This window comes from Carcharhinus amblyrhynchos, chromosome 6, assembly GCF_965287045.1.
Source record: "Carcharhinus amblyrhynchos chromosome 6, sCarAmb.v2.hapA, whole genome shotgun sequence".
Taxonomy (NCBI): domain Eukaryota; kingdom Metazoa; phylum Chordata; class Chondrichthyes; order Carcharhiniformes; family Carcharhinidae; genus Carcharhinus; species Carcharhinus amblyrhynchos.
Window position 1 is genome coordinate 40,572,513 of NC_137329.1, and position 21,801 is coordinate 40,594,313.

At 41.8% G+C, this 21,801-nt stretch overlaps 1 protein-coding gene across 1 annotated transcript in view; it reads left to right on the plus strand.

Annotated features, from left to right (window-relative positions):
• otog (otogelin) overlaps positions 1 to 21,801 on the plus strand; it is a 248,022-nt gene that overhangs the window by 194,976 nt on the left and 31,245 nt on the right. The window contains exons 38-44 of the mRNA XM_080189956.1: positions 3,194 to 3,339; positions 10,140 to 10,229; positions 12,130 to 12,316; positions 14,480 to 14,700; positions 17,890 to 18,028; positions 20,775 to 20,966; positions 21,227 to 21,439. Of these exons, the coding sequence (XP_080046082.1) occupies positions 3,194 to 3,339; positions 10,140 to 10,229; positions 12,130 to 12,316; positions 14,480 to 14,700; positions 17,890 to 18,028; positions 20,775 to 20,966; positions 21,227 to 21,439 (1,188 nt within the window). The remainder of the gene's footprint in view (positions 1 to 3,193; positions 3,340 to 10,139; positions 10,230 to 12,129; positions 12,317 to 14,479; positions 14,701 to 17,889; positions 18,029 to 20,774; positions 20,967 to 21,226; positions 21,440 to 21,801) is intronic.

Below are 21,801 nucleotides of genomic sequence, written 5' to 3' on the forward strand. Positions count from 1 at the left end.
CTCTCCATGTGATCCAAGCTGGGAATTGAACTTGGGTCCTGGTGCTGTGAAGCAGCAGTGCTAACCACTGTGCCATCATGCTACCCCAGTTCCAATTATTATTACTTGAATCCCAAAATGTGTTATATCCTGAAATGCATACAAAGTGGCAAAAAAGGGAAAACAAAGGCAATATGTTAAAATGTACCTTTGATTAAAATCATTTTTTATGAGATTAAATAATGTGCTAGTAAGTGTGCTGTTCAGGTAAAATTAGTTTGTTGAGATGGCATGCTTAAACAAACTTAGGTTTTTATTGCTGGTGGGTTCATGCCAAACAGGTTTTCGCAATCAAATGACATAATTTGCAATTCACAGAACATTAAGTAATGATTCAATATAATGTTACAGTTATACAAAAAATGTATTCACCTTTAGAAACTATAATGGGGAGATCATTAAAATATGCACATCAGAGCAAAAACATTCACTTTGAGGCTTCATTTTGGAAAAATTACTGCCTTTTTTACCTTTTGTGTTATGAATGTCAAAGAGAAGGCAATTGTAAATTATGTTTCCCTTCTAATTTTCTACATCATACCTTCAAAAAATCCAGGATTGTAATGAAAACCTGGATTCTAAATTGCTCCATGTCTTTTGAAATAGAAAGAATATTTGGAAATGCACCAAATTACTTGGCAAAATGTAAAATAAACAGAAACTACGCAGAGGCTGTCATAATTGTCTCTTGGCCACCTGTCCAAAAGGGGCCTCCAACTCAACATTAAATTGACGATTGACATTTAAACATGTGTTAAACAGTGCTCAACAGACAGAACTATCCTCACTTATATTCTTACCAGATAATAAAATAAAATTAGAAAGGGAGAAACTTTTCCTGTAATTCAATGTAAAAAGGATAGTTCCAACATTCTAGGCTGCCTCTGAAACTTACATTTTCCAATTTCATGCCATGGTTTCTTGCTACCAGCACATCTGATCATTGGCAAGGACTCAGAACATTTACGTCTACCTGTAAAGCCAGCTGTGCAAATCTCTTTGTGTAGTGCACATTAAGTGCGTAGATTGACTGGGACAACCACCAGATAATCCCATGCTCTGATAATCTGACCTAATATTCACAGGTAGGCTGCTCACAATTTGATATCAGTGATTGATAGCTCTTTGATTTGGAGGACAGGTAATGAGCGGGTCTTTAAAGTGAGCTTCCCTCCCTTGGCATAGAGGTGCCTTTTAACTCATGAGTTGTTTCTTAAATTTTGGATGTCTCCTGCTGTGGGACTAAGTTTTAGAAATGCGACAGTGAATTGGAAATAACTTACTCAAACTGCAAAGATGAGAATGATGTGTTACATTCATTACATCTTAAAATTCTGTATCAGCACAGGACACTTTTACTCATCTGCTCCTACCTCCTTTGTGCTCTAACTTTTCCTCTCCTCCATTCCACATGCTTCCATTGCAATCACAACGGAAGGGTGCAGCTACTCTGGGGGTGATTCTCCCAAAAGTGCTGAATTGGCAGGAAAACCGTTCCAAATCCTGACTGTTCTTTCAGTTCAGCTTTTCACCTAAATCTCTGTACTCTGTGCACTGAAGAGGTCCCAATTGTGAATATTATTAAAAACCTGGCTCGATCGCTAGCCAGCCTGGGACCCCCACAGTGCTGCCCTTCCAACTCTTCTCACCCCAGCAGACCACCCCCCGACCACCCTCCAGGGGTCAGACCCCTCCGGAGGCAGGCCCCCTTTCCCCAGCAGACCGCCCCCCCGACCTGCCCCAGTCGCTGCCCTTTCACCACCCCAGACTGATCCTAATGCAGAGCGGCAGCGGGAACCCCCATCCCCACCCCCACCGATCATCCTCGGCCCTGCCCACAGTAGGTGCCATTCCCTCGGCATGGTCCGATGCCCAATGGGAAGTGCCAAGGTGCCCCTTGGGCAGTATCAGGGGACACAGGCTGGCACTGCCAGGGTGCCCATGCCCAAGAAGCACCATCCCCCCACTGCCCAACCCACTGGGGGCCCCAATCGTCCCCCCTTCATTCTAGCAGGGTCTCCTGCTAGTTCCCCGAATGTGGGGAGCTAGCCTGAACCCCGCCAGAATGAAGTACTCCCAGTGGGGTGGGCGATTCAATCGGGACCTGAAAGGTCCTGATAATGAACTCACATACATATTTAAAATACATGCAGAAAAGACTTAAATGATTTACTTGCCTTCCCACTGGTTTCCAACATGGCCTGACCGGCGACTGTTCGCGGGTTCTGTTCTGGGAGATGCGCATGCATTCCTGGCACATGTACAAATCCCTGTTCCAGGCCGCAGACAGGCTTCTCCCACTGCAACCCAACAGAAATGTTGCCAGTCGCAATGGGAGAATTGCTGCCCCTAATTTCTGAAGAGGTACAAACAGCATTCATATTTGATGCTGGCAGCAACTAAAAAGACATTCTGATAATTGCCTTCATCTTAGTGCCATTTTCTTGAACATGACCATTTTCCCATTTTGTTCACAACATGTTGCTTCTCTCTCAGTGCTAAGCCCACTCTATGAAGTGGGCTGACAAATCCTCCAATCCTTTTCATAAACCTCACATTAGTTTACACCCATCTTTCTTGCATTTCTGGCTCCCACAAATCAGCAATATTGAGGCCCTATACAATGTCTTGGCCAGATAATGGCAGGTAAATCTGCAATAGGAAACGAATGGCATCTCGCTCCCACCTGAAAGTAGAGTGAAAATCTGTCTTGTGTGTAAAGAAGGGCAGAGATTCTACTTGAAGATAATAATCTTCTAAATAATTCAGTGTAAGAGAGCAGTTAACCTTATATCACATAATGAAACAAAGGCTTACATGTGAATGTGCTGTTGTCCAAGTTAGAAAATATTTGCCTTTGTGTAACGTGATTTGCATTTTATGAAATATTTACTGCAGAAACTTTCCTAATCTACATATGCTATTTAAAATTGATATTAAATAGAAGTTTGAAAAGGTTTTACTAATGTTTTGTAAGCATGCTTGTACTGATTCAAGTCATTGTGAAAACATCATTTTATAATTTGAATATGATATGAAAGGGCTTTCTCAGATTTGGTCCTTCCCTAAACTGTAATCATCCTGCTGTGAAGCTCAGCTTACTGAAGTTAGGAACTAGTTTTTAATAACAACATAAGCCATTTAATTTTTATAGGTCGGTGTTCCATTCTCGCTAATCTACACTTAATTACTTTCGATGGAAGCGGCTTTGGCATTTCTGGAGCTGCTTCGTACATTATTGCATCACTGGCAAATGAAACCATTATTATTGGGATCAGTGAATGCCTCAGCAGCCAGATGGTAAGTGTTCACGATAATATAAACCCCTGAGAATCTGTGTTACTTCGCAGAATAAAATACAAGGTTGCCCAAATTTCTACAGCTTTCTAATTCTTAAATATCCCTAATCTTTCAACACATTTACCTTACTTTTAATCAAGTGTGCTTTGGGAGCCAACTTCAATTAAAGGAATTCCTTGGCATCTATTTTTAATAATTTAGTACAGTGTTACAACACTGGTATTTGTTATAAGAGAAATAACTATAACATGAACGTAATCCATTTGCCTTGGCAGGAAGGAGTTTGCAGCTGGTTCACTTGGGCCTGTTACACGTATTCATAGGTGGTACACATTTCCATAACCATTGGAGACACTGCAGTTCAGTTTCTTTTTTGTTGGCAAGTTTTTCCATTCTCCTGCTTGCGCTGACTTGCTGCTGTTCAGTCCAAAAGCACTGAGTGCTCTGAGATGTCTAGCTCAAGTGACCATTTTTTGTCTGTCCATGGGACAGATTGCCATGCCAGCCTATTTGGTTATGAAAGGCATAACAGTCCACTCAGCCGATTTCCACGTTTCCTATTAAGGGGCTCCAAGACAGTAGCCTGGAACAGGAAAGTTGATTTTCCCTTTCACCAGCCTGGAGGGACAAAATTGGAGGATCCTCGCTCCTCTACCAGTTTAGACCAAAAGTCAAACAGGACATTATTTTGCTATTTTGTGCACAATTAGCTTTTATGCAATAAAATGTTATTAGGATTAATCTTGTTCCATGTATTTATTTACAGTTTTATTTACAGAAAATAAAGTTAGTTTCCTCTTTAGAACATACAGTTATGTATGTTGAGCAGGGATAATTATAAGAACAAACAATTCTGATATGTGAACATACTTTGGTATCTCATATTTATTGTTTGCACTTTGACTGAAAATGTATTGGATTTGTGATTAATGGTGGTGTATCCTGAAGTGTTTGCTTTTCAAATCTTTGAAAGAGAAATCAGCCCATAGATTTTCTTTTTAAAATTATCTTTTTCCTCTCCATCATTGGGTTTGGATGGGTGAAAGTGCCATTTCAAATCTTATATAATTTCACTTGTATGTCATAGTGAATTACAAGTTGTATAACATCTGTAGGCAAAGATATGAACACAGAAATCAAGTCAGAAATGATCAGTTTTGAATCTGTAGACATAAGAGCAATTTTCAAGTTCCAAATGTAGACTTTGCATCAGAAATATTGGCACCTCTGCTGCCCCATTGAAGCCCAAAGTCCGCCTCAGCTAATTTTCAGATGGTCATGATGAACCTGCTAATTTCTGGTTGGAAGCTGTTTAAATGTACACATTTTGGTTTTGCTTGAATTGTAGGAACCCAATTGCAACTTTCACACAGAAATGAGTGAACTGTGAACTGTAGCAGGAACAGATGTTTGATAATGTTTCTGTGAAGCACATTGGGTGTTTTACTACATGAAAGACATTATTTATAAGCTAGGTTACCAAATGTGATAAATGCATTCTTGGAGGTTTCATCACATGACTTGCCCCCCTCCTCCAGCCATTTATCAGCCAACATGTCCATCCTGTGATGCACGACCTTCTAATGCTAATTGGAAAAATAAAAGACTCATTATCAATCGGATGATGCTTTATCATTAGCCAAGTAGTCTCAAAGAAAGCAATAAAATCAAGATAAGTATTTTTTAATGTCCTGATGATTTTTCTCTGGGGTTGCACATGGTTGTATTCTGGGGATTTACCTTCAATTCCTAAAGATCGCAGGCCAGCCCAGGAGGATTGGCAACAGCCGCCCCCCCCCCATCACACACACACACACACACACACACACACACACACACATATATTTTTATGTACAGGCTGTCTTAAGTGCAATATAAGTCGATAAAAAGCAATGCCTAAGACAACAACACATCTATGGAAATCCAAAACAAATATAATAGCAGTAGAGAGCCGTGATCCGAGTGTTTGCCTCTTTAAATACTTTTTTAAAGATTGACTCTGAATCAGAGAATGTGTTTGGACAGGATATTAAAAGTTTGGTCAAAGAGATTATCTTAAAACAGAGAGATTATTTCTAGAATAATTTGTAGTTAGGTCTGGTGAAAAGGTAATTGAGTACTGAGTCAGGTTGGAGGGGTGCTAGTCAGGTGCCCAGGGCTAATCAGATTGGGGAGGTGGTACGGTGTTGGGGTAGATGGGTTAGTAGGGGTCAGTAGGGGTCAGGTGGTTGGGAGGATGGCTATACTATTAGTCTGCTGCATTAAAAAAAGATAAAAATAAAGCTAAGTGAAGAACACATTTTAAATTTGACATCACAACATTAGTTTCACTGTAGAGGTTGCTGTGGCTCTGTGAATCAACCTCTTGGAAACAAGCCGAGCATAAATGAATTTGGGATGAATTTGCAATTGCATTACTCAGGTTGCATTGGAGAAGTTAAAGCTGTTTCATATTCAACATAATCTCTTGCATGATGGCCTACAAATTATCAAAACTATTGGAGTTCCTGAATAGAGAGCATCTCAAAAGAATGGTAACAAATACTGACAAAATCTTCAAATGTCCAATACGTTGTAGCTCAAAAGCTTTTCTTAACTGGACTTCAGCAGGTGTTTTTTTTAAATTAGGGTCAAGCTTAATCATGTCCTCACATGTATCTAACCAGACCCAAACCAAACCACTCCACTCATCGTTTCATTAATTATGTGTTTACTTATCAAGAACACCTGGTCCACTGCACAAATTAGGCCTTAATTGCATGTTATTAAATGTCTTTGCTACATAGCTATAATATAACAAAGCAGTTGGAAGGAGGTCCTGATTATTATAGTGCATCTATTAACAATATTTGTGGAAAAAGACAGGATGTTTGATACCTCGTTGTGAGAAAAATATGTGAAGTTTTTAATTAAGTTATGTACATCCACACGGTTTCCTACTTTATTCTACATGGTTCATATTTTGTCTAAACCTTTTGCCACGATATCCTCCCTGCTTGAATTTGGCTGGGTATGTGTTACATTTTATAATTCAATTTAAATAGGACCATTTTATAAATAGTGAATTACTACAGTTTCACTTCAGTTCTCAAGTTTCACCAAAGGTTTAAAAGAGAAGGTAAATGAATTGCAATATAGAATCCCAAGCTGTTTTTGCTGATTGTCAGCTGAGACTCATTCTATAAAAGTTGTCCCTGTTGGTAATCTGAGGGATGAGTTTTGAGTCCCTAATGGGGCTCAGGGGGCAGGTGAAGGGAAACTAAATATAGCCCAGCCGGACAGCATTCCAATTCCCCGACTCCATCCTGTCTTTGGACCATGTTTCTATAGGCAGGAATGGGGGAAAGTGATAGCAGACCTGCCCATACAGCTCATTAACATCGTATTAAGTCCAACTAAAGGACGCTGACTGGAAGTTTTCTGCAAGTAAAGGGGACTGTTTTTTTCCCATTTGGGGCTTTATTTCCAATCAAAAGAGCCAATTCAAATTAAATCCAATCGTGGTCAGCATGGTGGTCAGTGGTTAGCACTGCTGCCTCACAGCACCAGGTTCAATTCCCAGCTTGGGTCACTGTCTGTGTGGAGTTTTCACATTCTCCCCGTGTCTGCGTGAGTTTTCTCCGAATGCTCTGGTTTCCTCCCACAGTCCAAAGGTGTGCAGATTAGGTTAATTGTCCATGGTAAATTAGTGTCAGGGGGACTAGCAGGATAAATGGGGTGGGGGCCTGGGTGGGATTGTAGTCGGTGCGGACTTGATGGGCCAAATGGCGTCCTTCTGCCCTGTAGAGATTCTATGGTCCTCACATGAGTGAAGACTCAGACCCAAGCTGACAAAACTTTGCATCCCATCTTGGGCTCAATCAAACAAAGTCCAAGCTGACAGAATGAGGCATTTCCCCCGTTCCTGGGTTTGATCTTCACCTTAACCAAAAGGCCAAATTGGCTTTGAAAAATTGCATCAGATAACACCTCGGTTAACGTCATTGGCTACCCTGATCCTTTACTCTACCCTAGCTTAGGGAAAGCACAACCATAGGCATCAACATACCCCAAGTGCAATGGACTAGCCTTGTCCCCTGCCTGATCATGCTGTTTAGGTGTATGAATGTGGCTACTGTTATGTATGTGGTGTCTATCTCTTTAAGACAGTCCAGCAGAAGCAAGTCACCTGACTTGAGGGACGAATGGAAACAGAGTGAGTGATCACACCAGAGGGTGGAGCCCTCTATCAGAATGTGCTTGTCTGGATGCAGGACTAGTGACACACTGTCCCATGAAGGTGTACCCCTCTGCCACCCCACCCCAATACATGGTGGTCTGGTTGCAAGATCCATTTATTATTTTAAGATTTGAATAAGTTGGAATGAAGGAGGGTGCCTCCCTCTCCCCCCTGTATCTTCCATTGGAGCCTTTGCTTCTTTTAGACCTTTGATTGGCCTTCCAGCTTCAGGATTCTGCTTCATTGCACTGCATTATTATCCAGTCAGGATTGGAGGGAGGCCAGTGATTGGTGCAAAGCTGGGGAGGGGGGGGGTGCCTGACTCCTGTGGGGGAGTCTGCTGGGGTGAAGGGGGGTCTGTCTGACATGGGGGGGGGTTTGCTGGGGTGGGGTGGCTGGAGATCAGGGCACTCCTAGATGGGAGTGGGATTAGGGCTGGCGTGCAAATGGATGGATGGCCATGATCGAGCCATGATCAAGCAGGTCAGCAAATGGGAGGCTGACAGATCGGGGCCACAGCACATGTGCAGAGGTCCGGAACTGTCAGACTCCAGCGTGAATAGGCCCCGTTCTCCGAGCTTTTAATGATAATCATGATTATGACCTCTGCTTGACACAGAGTGTGGGAGATTCTTGTCTGAACTCCCACTGAAAAAACAAGTGTGATTTATACCAATCTTCCTGTGAATTCAGCACTTAGAATTCTTTTTTAGGAAAATCGCCCTCAAAACCTTTCCTGTGCAAAAATTAAACAAAGCAAATACTACTAACATATTTCGTAAACACTTATTCTTTATGCCTGGAAATCTCAACAGGACATTATTTTCTACATTTATTTCCATCTAAGAGGTCCCCTATACTCTGGAGGATCTTGATAGTTTCTTCATTTCTCCTTGGAACAACTAGGATGTGCCATTGCTCTCAGGAATTCAGTTTGATTCTCCTCATTGTTGCTGTTATTCTTCAAGACATGAGATTTTTGAGTTTGTCCCACTACCATCTGGTTAGGTGACCCTCCAATTCTCCTTAAGTACATCAGGATAGTGGGAGCCCCTTCTTAAGCATGGGTCTCACAGCACTCTTGCATAATGTCTCCCACCAAAGCTCTCCACTGGTTTCACTTGGGGATCTCTGCCAAACTGTTTGGCCCTGAGTTTCCACGGGGTGGTAATCAGAGTCGGATTGCCATTTTACTGCTACTTTTTACCTTTAAATCCTTTAATTCCTGTCCTGCCCGACCGATTGACTCAGGTCACGTAGATCTGTGCAGGACAATGCATTCCCAGACACTTCAGTTGAGAGCTTCAGAGTCAGATTTTACTTCTTGGCTGCCAAAAATCAGATATATTTAAAGGCCCAACCACATTCAAGACAGGGACAAGTTAGGTTTGTCTGACAACTGATTAGAAATGGTGGGGTTGGTCCAACATTCATTGTGGACGATGGTGGGGTGGATTTGGATAGTCGTATGGGGAGTTGGACAGTCATGGAGGGCTCACACATGGAGGGGTTAGTTGGACAGTAGTGGAAAGTCAGATAGTTGGGCGGAATCAGACAGTCAGGGATGGGGTCAATCAGTCAGCGGGGGTTGGACAATTGAATGGGGTATGGACAGTTGGGGGAGGGTTGAGATAGTAGATAGTTTTTTTGGGGGGGGAGGTGGGCACGAGTTGAACAGTCAGAAGGATCTGACAGCCTGGAGAAGGGAGCTATGGTTAGACAGCCTTAGTAGTATTGGACAGATGGGAGGGGCAGTGTCAGACAGTTGGGAAGGGTTCAGACAGCTGGGAGTGTTGGACAATTGAAAAGGAGAAATGGGTGGCAAGGGTGGTGGCGGGAGGGAGAGGGGTGAGGGGGAGAGTCGTGGAAATTGTACAGTTGGGAAGCAGGGTGGACAGTCATGGGGAGGGGGGGTATGGTAGATAGTCTGGGTAATCAGACAAGGCAGTGAGGAAGTCAAACAGTTAGGGAGGGAGGGAGGGTCTGGCAGTTAGAGGAGAAGTAGTTGGTGGTTAGAGATCTCCCATGGGGAATTATTCAGGGAAATAGGGGGTTGGGCAGGATACAGTCAGGAGTTGGAACAATCCTTAGGAGATTGAGGCAGAGAGAGGGATGCAGTGGGGAAGAGTCCTGTAGGTGGTGGTAGTTAGGGACAATTGTGCCCCAGGCTTACTAATAGGAGTTGAATAAGGTCATAAATATTTACATCAGAAAAAATGGCTTGGGAGGATTGAGGCCGGCCCGATGCCAGGTGTGATTCCCATTTTTAGCTTCCCGCTGAAATTTCCCACCCCATAGCTATGCTATGAGACCAGTGCAGTGAGATGGGAAAATCATGCTCATAATTGTTTACCCCTGGAATCATTCTTGTGAATTTCCTCTCTACTCACTCCAATGCTTTTACATCCTTCCTTAAGGTTGGCGCCCAGAATAAGATGCAATACTCCAGATGAGGCCTAGCGAGTGTCTTACAAACGCTTATTAAAATTGTTTGGCAACCTGTACCATGCAGATTCATTTTCAAACAAAAGCTGAGTGTTTAATCAACATGTTCCTTTCTAATCAGGCTACTATGATCCAGCCTCAATGGAATTCCAGCTTTCTATGTCTGACAAAGCTTAACATAACTCATGGATCAAATTATGTCATTATTGACCGACAGTTAAGAAGGGTAGGTTGATTTTCTCATTTATAATTAGCTGCATGTTTTTAATGTCTCAGAATTACTGCATAATTTATCCGGGTCATACAAATAAACAAGGTGATGCAGTTCATGTTAAGAACTACCATTCCTAATCACATGCAATAGCAGTACAGTGGGTTCTGAGGATATCTCAGTTCCTGTATATTAAAGGTATCAACATAATTGTGGTGAAACTTAACTGATACAGTTGAAATGTTTCTCTATGAAGGGATGAGTCCACTTTGGTAGGAATAATGGTAGGAAGGACTATTACTTACGGGGCGAAAAACTGCAGCAGGCGACGGTGCAGAGGGACCTCGGGGTCCTTGTGCATGAGTCGCAAAAACCCAGCCTGCAGGTGCAGCAGGTGGTCAGGAAGGCGAATGGGATGCTGGCCTTCATAGCGAGGGGGATTGAATATAAAAGTAGGGAGGTCTTGCTGCGGCTGTATAGGGCATTGGTGAGGCCGCAGCTGGAGTACTGTGTGCAGTTTTGGTCGCCGTACTTACGCAAGGATATTTTGGCCTTGGAGGGAGTGCAGAGGAGGTTTACTAGGCTGATACCGGAGTTGAGGGGGTTGAGCTATGAGGAGAGGCTGAATAAACTGGGCTTGTACTCGTTAGAGTTTAGAAGAATGAGGGGAGATCTCATTGAGACGTATAAGATGATGAATGGGATGGATAGGATAGAGGTGGAGAGGCTCTTTCCGCTCAGAAAGGACAGTAGGACTAGGGGGCACAGCCTCAAGATAAAGGGGGGGGCGGTTTAGAACGGAGTTGAGGAGGAACTTCTTCACTCAAAGGGTGGTGAATCTCTGGAATTCTCTGCCCGTTGAAGTGGTGGAGGCTGCCTTGCTAAATATATTTAAGACGTGGGTTGATGGGTTTTTGATAAGCGAGGGGATTAAGGGTTATGGGGAGAGGGCGGGAATGTGGAACTGAGCCACGACAGATCAGCCATGATCTTATTGAATGGCGGGGCAGGCTCGAAGGGCTGGATGGCCTACTCCTGCTCCTATTTCTCATGTTCTTATGAGCACAATAAACTCCTAGTATTATGATTTATACATGGCTCAAAGCAGTAATATTCAATTGAAGGACAAATGCTTTGACAAATTTGACATTAATTGTGTAAGTATGAGATATTTGTGATTACAACAAAGGATGCATTTTTATTCATTGTGAAACATTAAACACCCAAAGTGGCATGCACTGCTAAATAGACCTTAGAGTCAGAGGGACGAGCAGGTACATAAGTGGACGACGGGGTAGAGGCTGGATGGGATTGTTGTTGGTGCAGATTCAATGGGCTGAACGACCTCCGTCTGCACTGTTGAGTTTCTAAGGGGGGGTCTACCTGGAAATAGTGGGTGCTGCTGAAGCAGGAAGGCAAATATGGGGGTGAGTCAGAATGGAGGCAATGTTGGCAGCCTGTTGAAAATTTAAAATTATAGAAGACCATCAGTGTGGAGGGGAAATCTCTCCAAAGACATATGGCCAAAGATGTGGCCTTTTCATACTTGTGGCTCATTCATTGGGCCAGAAAGAAGAGGCACAAAACCATATCCAAACTGCTGGTGTCAGCGTCCAGACTCAACAGTGTGCCATGGGCAGATGCTGGCAGGTTGTGAAAATGGCTCAGTAGGAAGATTTTCTCACTCATCACCCTTCCTCTTGATTAAATGACCGAACCCACCATAAGGGAGGGGATGATCCTGCCTTTTGTAATAGATGCTAGGTCAATTCCACAATATAATACACGTGATTTCCAATCTTTTCAAGTACATTTTAAAACAAACTTTCATATTACAAATGTTCAATTGCATAATGATTAATTTTTATTGTCATAGAACTGTACATACAGAATATTTCTATTTATATTTCTTTAGCTGAACATTAATTCAAGGTTTGGGTACACTCCATTCCGAAGATTTGATTTTGAAATCATAGATACTGGGAGCATGTACACAATTCTGACTCCAGCTGGTATAAACATACAATGGTTTCACAGCACAGGAATTATGGTCATTGACACAGGCACGCCGAATAAAAAACTAGCTACAACTGGGCTCTGTGGTATGTAAACATTGGTTTTTTTACACTATATTTAAATTCAATTTTACAGAATAAGAATAAAAGAGTAAAGGAATTATGTGATATAATGCGCCCAATGTTAAAGAGATGGGTAGGTGTTGCGCGTGTGAGCCCTGAGATAAGTGGCACATCCTGGAATGCTGGGACCAGATGATCTAGCTGATCTTAATGGTCGGAGCCCTTACTTGCATGAGTCCTCCTGGATTCTTAGCAGAACCCAGTCAGGAGCTGGCCAGCAGGTGGGAGCAGTTGTCAGTGGCAGGTGGCTTTGGCCAGGAAGCTGTGGGAATAATGGATGGATTGAATGGCAATCCATCCACAAGCGGGAGAGCCACTGTGGCCATTCCCTGGAACTCCAATGCAATTTAAAGCTAATCAGGCTCCTACCTTCAGGAGAGGTGGCTATTGTTGATGCTGCAAGTGGTCCAGGAGGAGGAATATTGCTGGAAGCCCTGAGACCCAGATAAATGTGCAGCCTCACCAGAGTTAGTCAGGTAGGCCCAGTGAAGGGAGGAGAGGAGGGCTGATTGAAGAACAGAGGTAGGATGTTGTCCTTGTGGGTGCAAACTTTGCAGTTTATGGCATGCCCAAGCAGAAGTGACTTCCTCCTCAGGCTGCAGGCAGGTCCACCAGGGTATAAATGGTTGCCCACTCACCACACAATCACTAACCACCCCTATCTCCCCCCACTTCCCCCACAACTCCCCCACTTCCCTCCAGCACCACCACCCCATCCCCTCCTTCCTACACCTTAGTTGGTCACTTAAGGGCCTCACATGGCCTAGGAGCATGAATGCCAACTGCAACTGTCCCCATCCAGGATTTAATTGGGTGAGTCAAGACAGACTTCCCACCTTCCCACCTATTAAATGCCCCCCTGCTTTCTATCAAGCTCCTGGGAGTATTAAATTTTGTCTAGTGTGGTCTCTAATTTTAAAAGGCTTTTATTGAATTAAGCGCTATTCAGAAAAAAACTTGTATAAAATAAATTAAGTGGCATATAAGAAAGGGTTCCTGAGTGTAGGAATGTGTATACCAAAAACAGTATTGTGCTGCAGTAAGGAATGTATGGAATTTGTACTTCAGTGGCAATTGGATAGCTGTTTTTGCCCATGTTTTTGCATGGTTCATTTTCCATGTAGGGGTCTTAAGTGATAAATGTAACCTTTAGCAGTAAATTACCAGTTAGAGAAAATTCAAGATGACAACTCAAATGAACATCACAAATATTGAGATTGGAATTTGCTGCTTTTTTCCAATTGAGAGCGGTTAGATTCTAAATTCAAACTGAGTCATTGGGTTGTTCTGTTTTCTTTTGGTTACTCCTTCAAACGTAGTGTATACTATTTACTTTTATTTATTAGTTTCCCAAGTAGTCTTACATTAACAGTGCAATGAAGTTACTGTGAAAATCCCCTAGTAATCACGCTCTGGTGCCTGTTTGGATACACTAAGGGAGAATTCAGTATGGTCAATGCTCCTAACCAACACATCTTTCAGACTGTGGGAGGAAACCGGAACATTCGGAGGAAACCCATGCAGTCACGGGAAGACAATGCAGACTCTGCACAAACAGTGGCTCAAGCTGGGGATCGAACCTGGGTTCCTGACGCTGTGAGGCAGCAGTGCTAACCACTGTGCCACCGTGCCACCCTAAAATGAAATGCCTTTTACACTAAATTAATTAAATTTACTAAATTAAAAACCTTTTTTATGTGTTTGTGTTTAGTGAATCAATGATTTCTAAGATAAATTCTAATTACAGCTAGGCACGATCTTTGCTTCTTTATGTGTATGCAAGACATAATTCCCTCTAATCTAACAGATCTGTGAGTTACCGTGTAATGGGTTCTCTAAATGTAACCACTGAAATTACATAGATATATAGATGCTCGGTAATAAATTAAATAGTAATATCCTGAAACAAATGGTTTATCACTGTTTTGGTATTATGTGAAATCTCGGCAAGTTTATTAAATTTAAGTTCAACTCAACATCAATATTTTCTTTATGTATGAGGAATAAAGGTTCCCATTGTATCCTGGTTATAATATACCCGACTATTCCTGTCTTGCTGCATGAGAACATAAAATATTATTCATTGCCTTGAGTTTGTGTATACACATATATTTGTCATATTTACAGGCCAATGCGATGGAAATCCAATAAATGACCTAACTTTGAAAAATGGCACAGTTCTTAAAAAAGATGATGACCCAGCGACCTTCATTCAAGACTGGGCATTGGTCAGCACAGAGATTGGCATAAAGATGAGCCGACGTCTAGACGTTAACTGTTCCACGAGCAACTGCTCCGAATGCTTCAGAATGCTCCAGAGTGATACCTTTGCCCTCTGTCATGCACAAGTATGTAGTTTAAGCTTGTAACGGTTGCACAGAACAATGCATCACATAATTTCCACAGTGTCATTTTGGGGCTGATGGCCAAATTTCAGAAAGATAAGGTTTGGCTCACAGATAAACTGAATTTTGAAAAACATTTGAGGTTGTAGTGAAAGAAAGAATTTGCTAAGCAAAAGTAAAGCAATAGATTATTAAGTTAACAAAGACTAATTAATAGAAGTGATCATAGTGTGAGAGAGTCGGTATCTGTGGGTAAGCATAAGTGGGTGTGTGTGTATTCATTGGTGTGTGGTGGTGAGATGAGTGAGAAACCTAAGACTTGGCATAAGGCAGTCTCACACTCATCCCCACAAACTCAATCAGTCTTTTGCATTCACCCCCACACACCCATTCAGCACCCTCACACTCCTCTACTCACTCACTCAGCCTTTCCCACTCCCCTCCACCCACAAACAACTTCTTGCGCTCAGCCCTACCCACATACTTAGACTTTCACACCTTGTCTTGTGTGTCCAGCCGCATGATCTCACTCAACCTTTTGCACTCACCCCCATTCACAGCCTCTTGCAGTCTCCTTCACGTACTCACTCAGTCTCTCTCACTCCCTTGCACACTCACTCGACCCCCCCCACCCCAATGCACGTGCGTACACACACACACACACACACACACACACACAGCACTTTCACAAATGTAGACTTTCTCTCACTCCCGTATACTCACCATTGTATCATCTTCTCTTCAGGATTGCCAAATGCCTTCCCTCAGTTCCTGAAGGCTGGTAAACTCTCATCTCTGGGCATCTAACAGCCATCCTCCCACCCATTAGATCACCCATAGTCCACTATCTCTGAGCACCCATCAACTACGCCATTGGTTCTGAGCTCCCCAACAGTCCCCCCTTAGATTTGAGCATCCAATAGCCCCTCGTAGATGGGGCAGTGTCCATTTCTGGGTCTAATGCCCAAGCAAAGGTCCCTTCCTAACCCACCAGGTCCTGTTCTTTCTCCCAGCTCACTAGTTTCGTTCTCTCCCATCCACAACCTCTGGTCACCCTCCAAAATCCACCCCCTCCACCCCCCTACAGCCTGTATTCTCCGACCTGTCCACTTCTCAGTGAACTACTTTTTCTGCTCTGAGTTGCCCAGCCAGATGCCTAAGTATTAAAAATTTATTCAACAATTGAAGACATGACACTTGTCCAAACACAAACTTGTTTCACCCTATTCTGTATGTTGATTGGTGGCCAATGGATAAAGAAAACAGTGATTGGTTGAGCAATGAGAATCTAAAAGAAATCTCTCAGGGAATTTTGGAGTTTGACAATTGTCTAAATTAGAACAGCCTGGTGGGCCACAAGGAAATACCTCACATGTGGGAGTTGGAAAAGCTTGTAATAAATTAACCCACCGCATGTTTACCAAACTCTTTGTGGGCAATTGGTGCATTGTATTTTGTACAGTTAATAAGCAAATTGCCTTATATCATTATAATAACACAATGTGGTGGTCAGAGCAGATAAAACAAGTGGCAACAAGATTAAATATATGTATGACAAGGTGAACAGACATAGATCATGAATGACATGAGAAAAACTCTTGACATTTTGATCAGACCACAACAAAATACTGAATGTAGGGTTAAGTTCTGGAGACACAGCACTAAGCTAGTGCACAAATAAAAGAGTGGGTAAACAGATGAATCCCTTGTGGTTAGAGCCTATGACAACATTCAAGTTGTCATCAAGAAATGCGAGGCATGTGAAGAGCAAATGCCAAATTAGCACAATGTACTATTGATTTTGATTGTAGTTCCTTGGTCCAAAATCCCATCTGACCTTTCATGTACATGGCTCTCACCTCACTGTTATCATCAACTACTCTATCAGTTGCTCCATTATTCAAGAATTGCATAATATGTCGGTCAGAGTTGTCACTTTTAAATGCTATTTTCAGTTCATTTCGTGTGCCTAGAGAGATCATTACAGACAATGGTCTATAATTTATTGGTAAGCCATTTCAGGATATGTGTTAGAAGTGGAAACTAGTGAACAGCTTTAAAACTATAATAGAAGATAACCAATGTGCACATAGTAAAAATGCAGGGATGAACATGCCAAGTTTAGAGTTGGGACAGCAAGTTCACATCCAGGAATCCACAGGAGTGTAACAACCAGTTACAGTGAAAAGGATTTTTTCAGAACCAAGGTCTTATGAAGTGATTACACTCAAATGCACAACAATGGGGGCATAGCCAGGGACAAATCAGATTCATTCCAACTTTGCCATCATCATACGATTCAGGAACATTGAAGAATGACAACCCCACAGATCACTGTGAACAATTAAAGAAACATCCAGACAATGTTGTCACCACAAGAGCTGGGCATACCAGCAGACTACCATTACACTTTAGAGGCTCATAGATTCATCAGTTCTATACATTTATGTACTGATAACTAAACATGAACATGTATTTCAAATAGCTATGTTTTTTTGGAAGGATGAAAATATCTTTAAAAAAAAAAGGGGGTTGTTGTAATATGCCTTTGAGAGATGGAAGTATGATATCATTAGAAGGGAAATGTCTCATGAGATCCAGTTACAATTTCAGTTTTGCTTTGAGCTGATCACACATGCAGTTTTGATACTTCAAATTTTCTACTGTATAACTGTTGTCATGTGCCTAATCTTAATAAATGAATCCACAAAATATTTACCAAATCCCTTATGAACAATATGTGCCCTGTGTGTGGTAGAATAAATAAACATAAGAATTATATAATTATGACAGAACAACATTCCCTATTCTTCTTACCAAAATGCATCACTTCCCACTTACCTGCCTTAAGTTTCATGTGACATATTTGTCTGATGAAGTCTGTCTTCCTCACAATGTTATGTACCTCTTGCTCCTGGATCACTACTATGCTTATTAAACATTCACACTCGGACACTTTACATTTTATAAGCTTAATTGTTAGTACTTGGCTTTTCTTTTTAAAAAGTTACATGTTATGAGAATAGCAAAAAAATTGAAAGTGAATTAATGTAACAAACCCTGGTCTGTGTTCCTGGTTAAAGATGGCTCAATGCAATCTGCTGTCTTGACCTTCACTGTTAATCATTATTTATGTAACAGATCATCACAACCTAAGCTTTGTGAAGAATTAATTTATTTTTCTGAAATTAGGTTTCTCCAGAAATGTTTTGTGAGCTCTGGATCCGTGACTCATTATTTGTGAACAATCATTGTTCTGCTCTGGCTGCATACGTGGCCCTCTGTAACAAGTTTAACATTTGCCTTGAGTGGAGGAGGCCAGATTACTGCTGTAAGTGCACATTCTAAAAAAATGTTATACCATTACTGCATGACCGCTGCCACAGATCTAGATGCAGAGTAAAGCTAAAACAATGGGTTAGAAATTGTTGCAATTGCGCGTCATGTGGCACTTGACATTACTTGGATTATTTACTTCCATCTTTCAGATCAAATTATGTTTACTCCTCAAAATGCTGCTAAAGCAAATTGATAACATGACCATGGTATCAATGTGTCATCTAGACAATGTCATATCCAATTTTTATCACCCAAACCAATCAAAGAAAAGGATGAAGCAAGAAACAGAGAAAATGATAGACAAGATAGGGTCATTTATTTTATTTGCAATGTGGACTTTGCTGGTAATTCTTGTATCTTTTGCCCATCTGCAATTGCCCTTGAGAAGGTAGTGGTAACTTGCCTTTTTGAACTGCTGCAGATTATATGTACAGGTACGCCTCCAGTTCTATTAGCTAGGGAGTTCCAGGATTTTGACCCAACAACAGTGAATGAAGTTCCACAATTTTGACCCAATGACAGTGCAGGTGGCTCGGGTCACTGTCTGTGGAATCTGCATGTTCACCTCGTGTCTGCATGGGTTCCCTCTGGGTGCTCCGGTTTCTTCCCACAGTCCGAAAGATGTGCTGGTTAGGTACATTTGCCATGCTAAATTCTCCCTGTATTCTTAGTATACCCAAATAAGTGCAGAGTGTGGCGACAAGAGGACTTTCAGAGTAACTTTGTTGCCGTTTTAAGGTAAGCCTACTTGTGACACTAATAAATAAACTTAAACTGAAGGGAGTTCAGGATCTTGACCCAGTGACAGTGAAGGAGAACTTATAAGAGGTGATATTCCAATGCCCTTGTCCTTCTAGGAGAGAGAGTTCAAAGGTTTAGACGATGCTAATGTAGAAGCCATGGCAAGTTACCACAATGTACCTTGTAGATAGTATATACAGCAGCCGCGTTGTCCCAACATTGGAGGAAATGAATGTTTAGGTTTGTGGGGCATAGATGAAATAGGCTGCTTTTTCCTAGATGGTGTTCAGCTTTTTGAGTGTTGAGTGCACTTCATGCAAGTGGACAGCATACCATCACACTCCTAATTTGTGCCTTGCAGATGGTGGGCAAGCTTTGCTGTGCCAGGAGGTGAATTGCTCACTGCAGAATTCTCAATCTCTAATCTATTTTTGTTGTCACAATATTTATAGGGCTGAGCCACTTAAATTTTTGGTCAGATATTGATGATGGAGGATTCAGTGACGGCAATATTATTTAATGTCAAGGCAAGATAATTAGATTTACCCTTGCTGGAGTTGGTCATTGCTTGGCACTAAAATAGTTTGTCAGTTATTAGCTCAAATCTGAATATTGCCTGTTATATGAAGGCACAGATTGCTTCAATATCTGAGGAGTCACAAATGTTCAGTGTTTGTTCTAATCATCAATGAATGTGCCCGTTTCTGGCCTTATGATGGAGTGAAGGTCATTGATGAAGTAGTTGGAGATGGATAGGCTTAAGACACTGCAGTGAGGAATGCCTGAAGTAATGTCCTGTGATTGAGATGATTGATCTCCAACGACAATAACCATTTTTCTTTATGCTAATATGACTCCTGATTCTCTTTGACTTCAAATTTGTTTGGGCTCCTTGGTGCCACATTCCTTCAAATGCTGCCTTAATGGGCTATATTTCTGGAATTCAGCTCTTTTCTCCATATATGGACCAAAGCTGTAGTGAAGTCAGGAGTCAAGCAGTTTTGGCAGAATAACAATCTCAAGTGTCCTAAGAGTTACACTGACAACTGATTGAAGACTATCAGTCGGGCTTACAATGTAGCTCACTAATACTGGCTAGAAATTACTTATATTCATATGCATGGATCTGTCCCCTACAGGCAAAAGGAATACTCCCAGACATTGCACCTTTTTGAATAAACAAAAAACATGGGGGTTGATAGTTCCCTGGTGCATTTGCAATGGCAATACCTCGACCAATCAGTACCAACTTGCAAACCATGAAATATAAAGTGCTGTTCTCTTTGAAGTTTTGGATTCTTGCTTCGGTTCTGATGAATCATGGAATCCTACAGTGCAGATGGAGGCCATTCAGCCCATCGAGTCTGCACGGACCACAATCCAACCCAGACCCTATCCCCACAACCACATAAGAACATAAGAAATAGGAGCAGGAGTAGGCCATCTAGCCCTTCGAGCCTGCCCCGCCATTCAATAAGATCATGGCTGATCTGTCATGGCTCAGTTCCACATTCCCGCCCTCTCCCCATAACCCTTAATCCCCTCGCTTATCAAAAACATGTATTTACCCTAGCTAGTACCCCTGACATAAGGGAAAATTTAGCATGGCCAATCCACCTAACCTGCACATCTTTGGACTGTGGTAGGAAACCAGAGCATCCAGAAAAAACCCACGCAGACATGGGGAGAATGGGCAAACTCCACACAGACAGTGACCCGATTTGAACCTGGGACCCTGTGAGTCAGCAGTGCTAACCACTGTGTCACCCTGCCACCAAGAGACCCAGTGCAAGATGAAAAGCTTTGACAGCATGTCCTTTTTCAGCAATAGTTAAGAAGATTACAGCAAATCAAGCAAAATTAAAAATCACATTCATGGTTAATCTCATAGTAATTCTTATTTATTTGAATTGTACTTCATTCAGTTTTTAAACTGTATTGATTCTACTTCAACCTAAATGAATTAAACAATTAACATTTTTTCTCTGCTTCTTCAGCCTTTACATGTCCTACGAATATGATATATCAGGCTTGTGTACTGACCTGTGAAGCAAAGACATGCCAGAACAGAGTTTTTTTCCCATCAGAGGATGCATCATGTTCCATTCTGAGTGAGGGATGTGTTTGTCCAGAAGGAACTATCCTTCATCGACTTGACTCCACCTTATGTATACCTGAGGACAAATGTGGTACATCAGATTATCCACTCTATTTCTAGCCATGAAGAACTAGACACAAAATCTTTCCATTAATTTTTTAATTAAACTTATTATGTACATATCTACATACGTATGCATACACATGTACGTATACAAATGTATATTTGCAGCACCAAGCATAATTGGCTCAGACATTAACAATTGTTCTTTTGTTTGCTGATCTTCAATATATTTCATTGCATGCTCTTGTTTCTAAAGAAAGATAATTCCATATGTTTCATATTTTTCAGCTTGCACTGATACTTGGGGATTACCCCATGCTGCTGGTGAAAAATGGAATGCCTCACTGGATGGATGTTGTATGTACCAGTGTCTGGAGAATGGAACCATCATTACTGTGGACCACAACTGCTCTGCTGTCCCTGAACCAATCTGTCACCGTTCTGGGGAAATAGTAGTTAGTCTAGCTAGCGATAAGAACTGCTGCCCGAACAAAATATGTGGTAAGTGTTAAATTCTGTCTGCAGATGAATAATCATCCATGTTTTAAAAATGTTAGCTCAACATAAAGATAATTATACTGAAGCCATGCTGTTTAGATGTTCAGAAACTATCATAAGTCCTGAAGATAAAGCCATTACCAGTTACGCGAACCGCAAAGCCTTCTGTGAATCTATCGGGTGAATAGTTCAGTCCAGGCACCCAGAATTATAATGGCAGATTGAAAAATCAGGCAGATTAGAATGTCTATCTGCCTTGAGATTATGGCATTAACTTCACCATTCATTTAAATTTGCAACAATATTTACCCATGCTACCTTAGAATCTCACTTAAGCTGGGAAAGGAAAGAATACATGGGGCAGG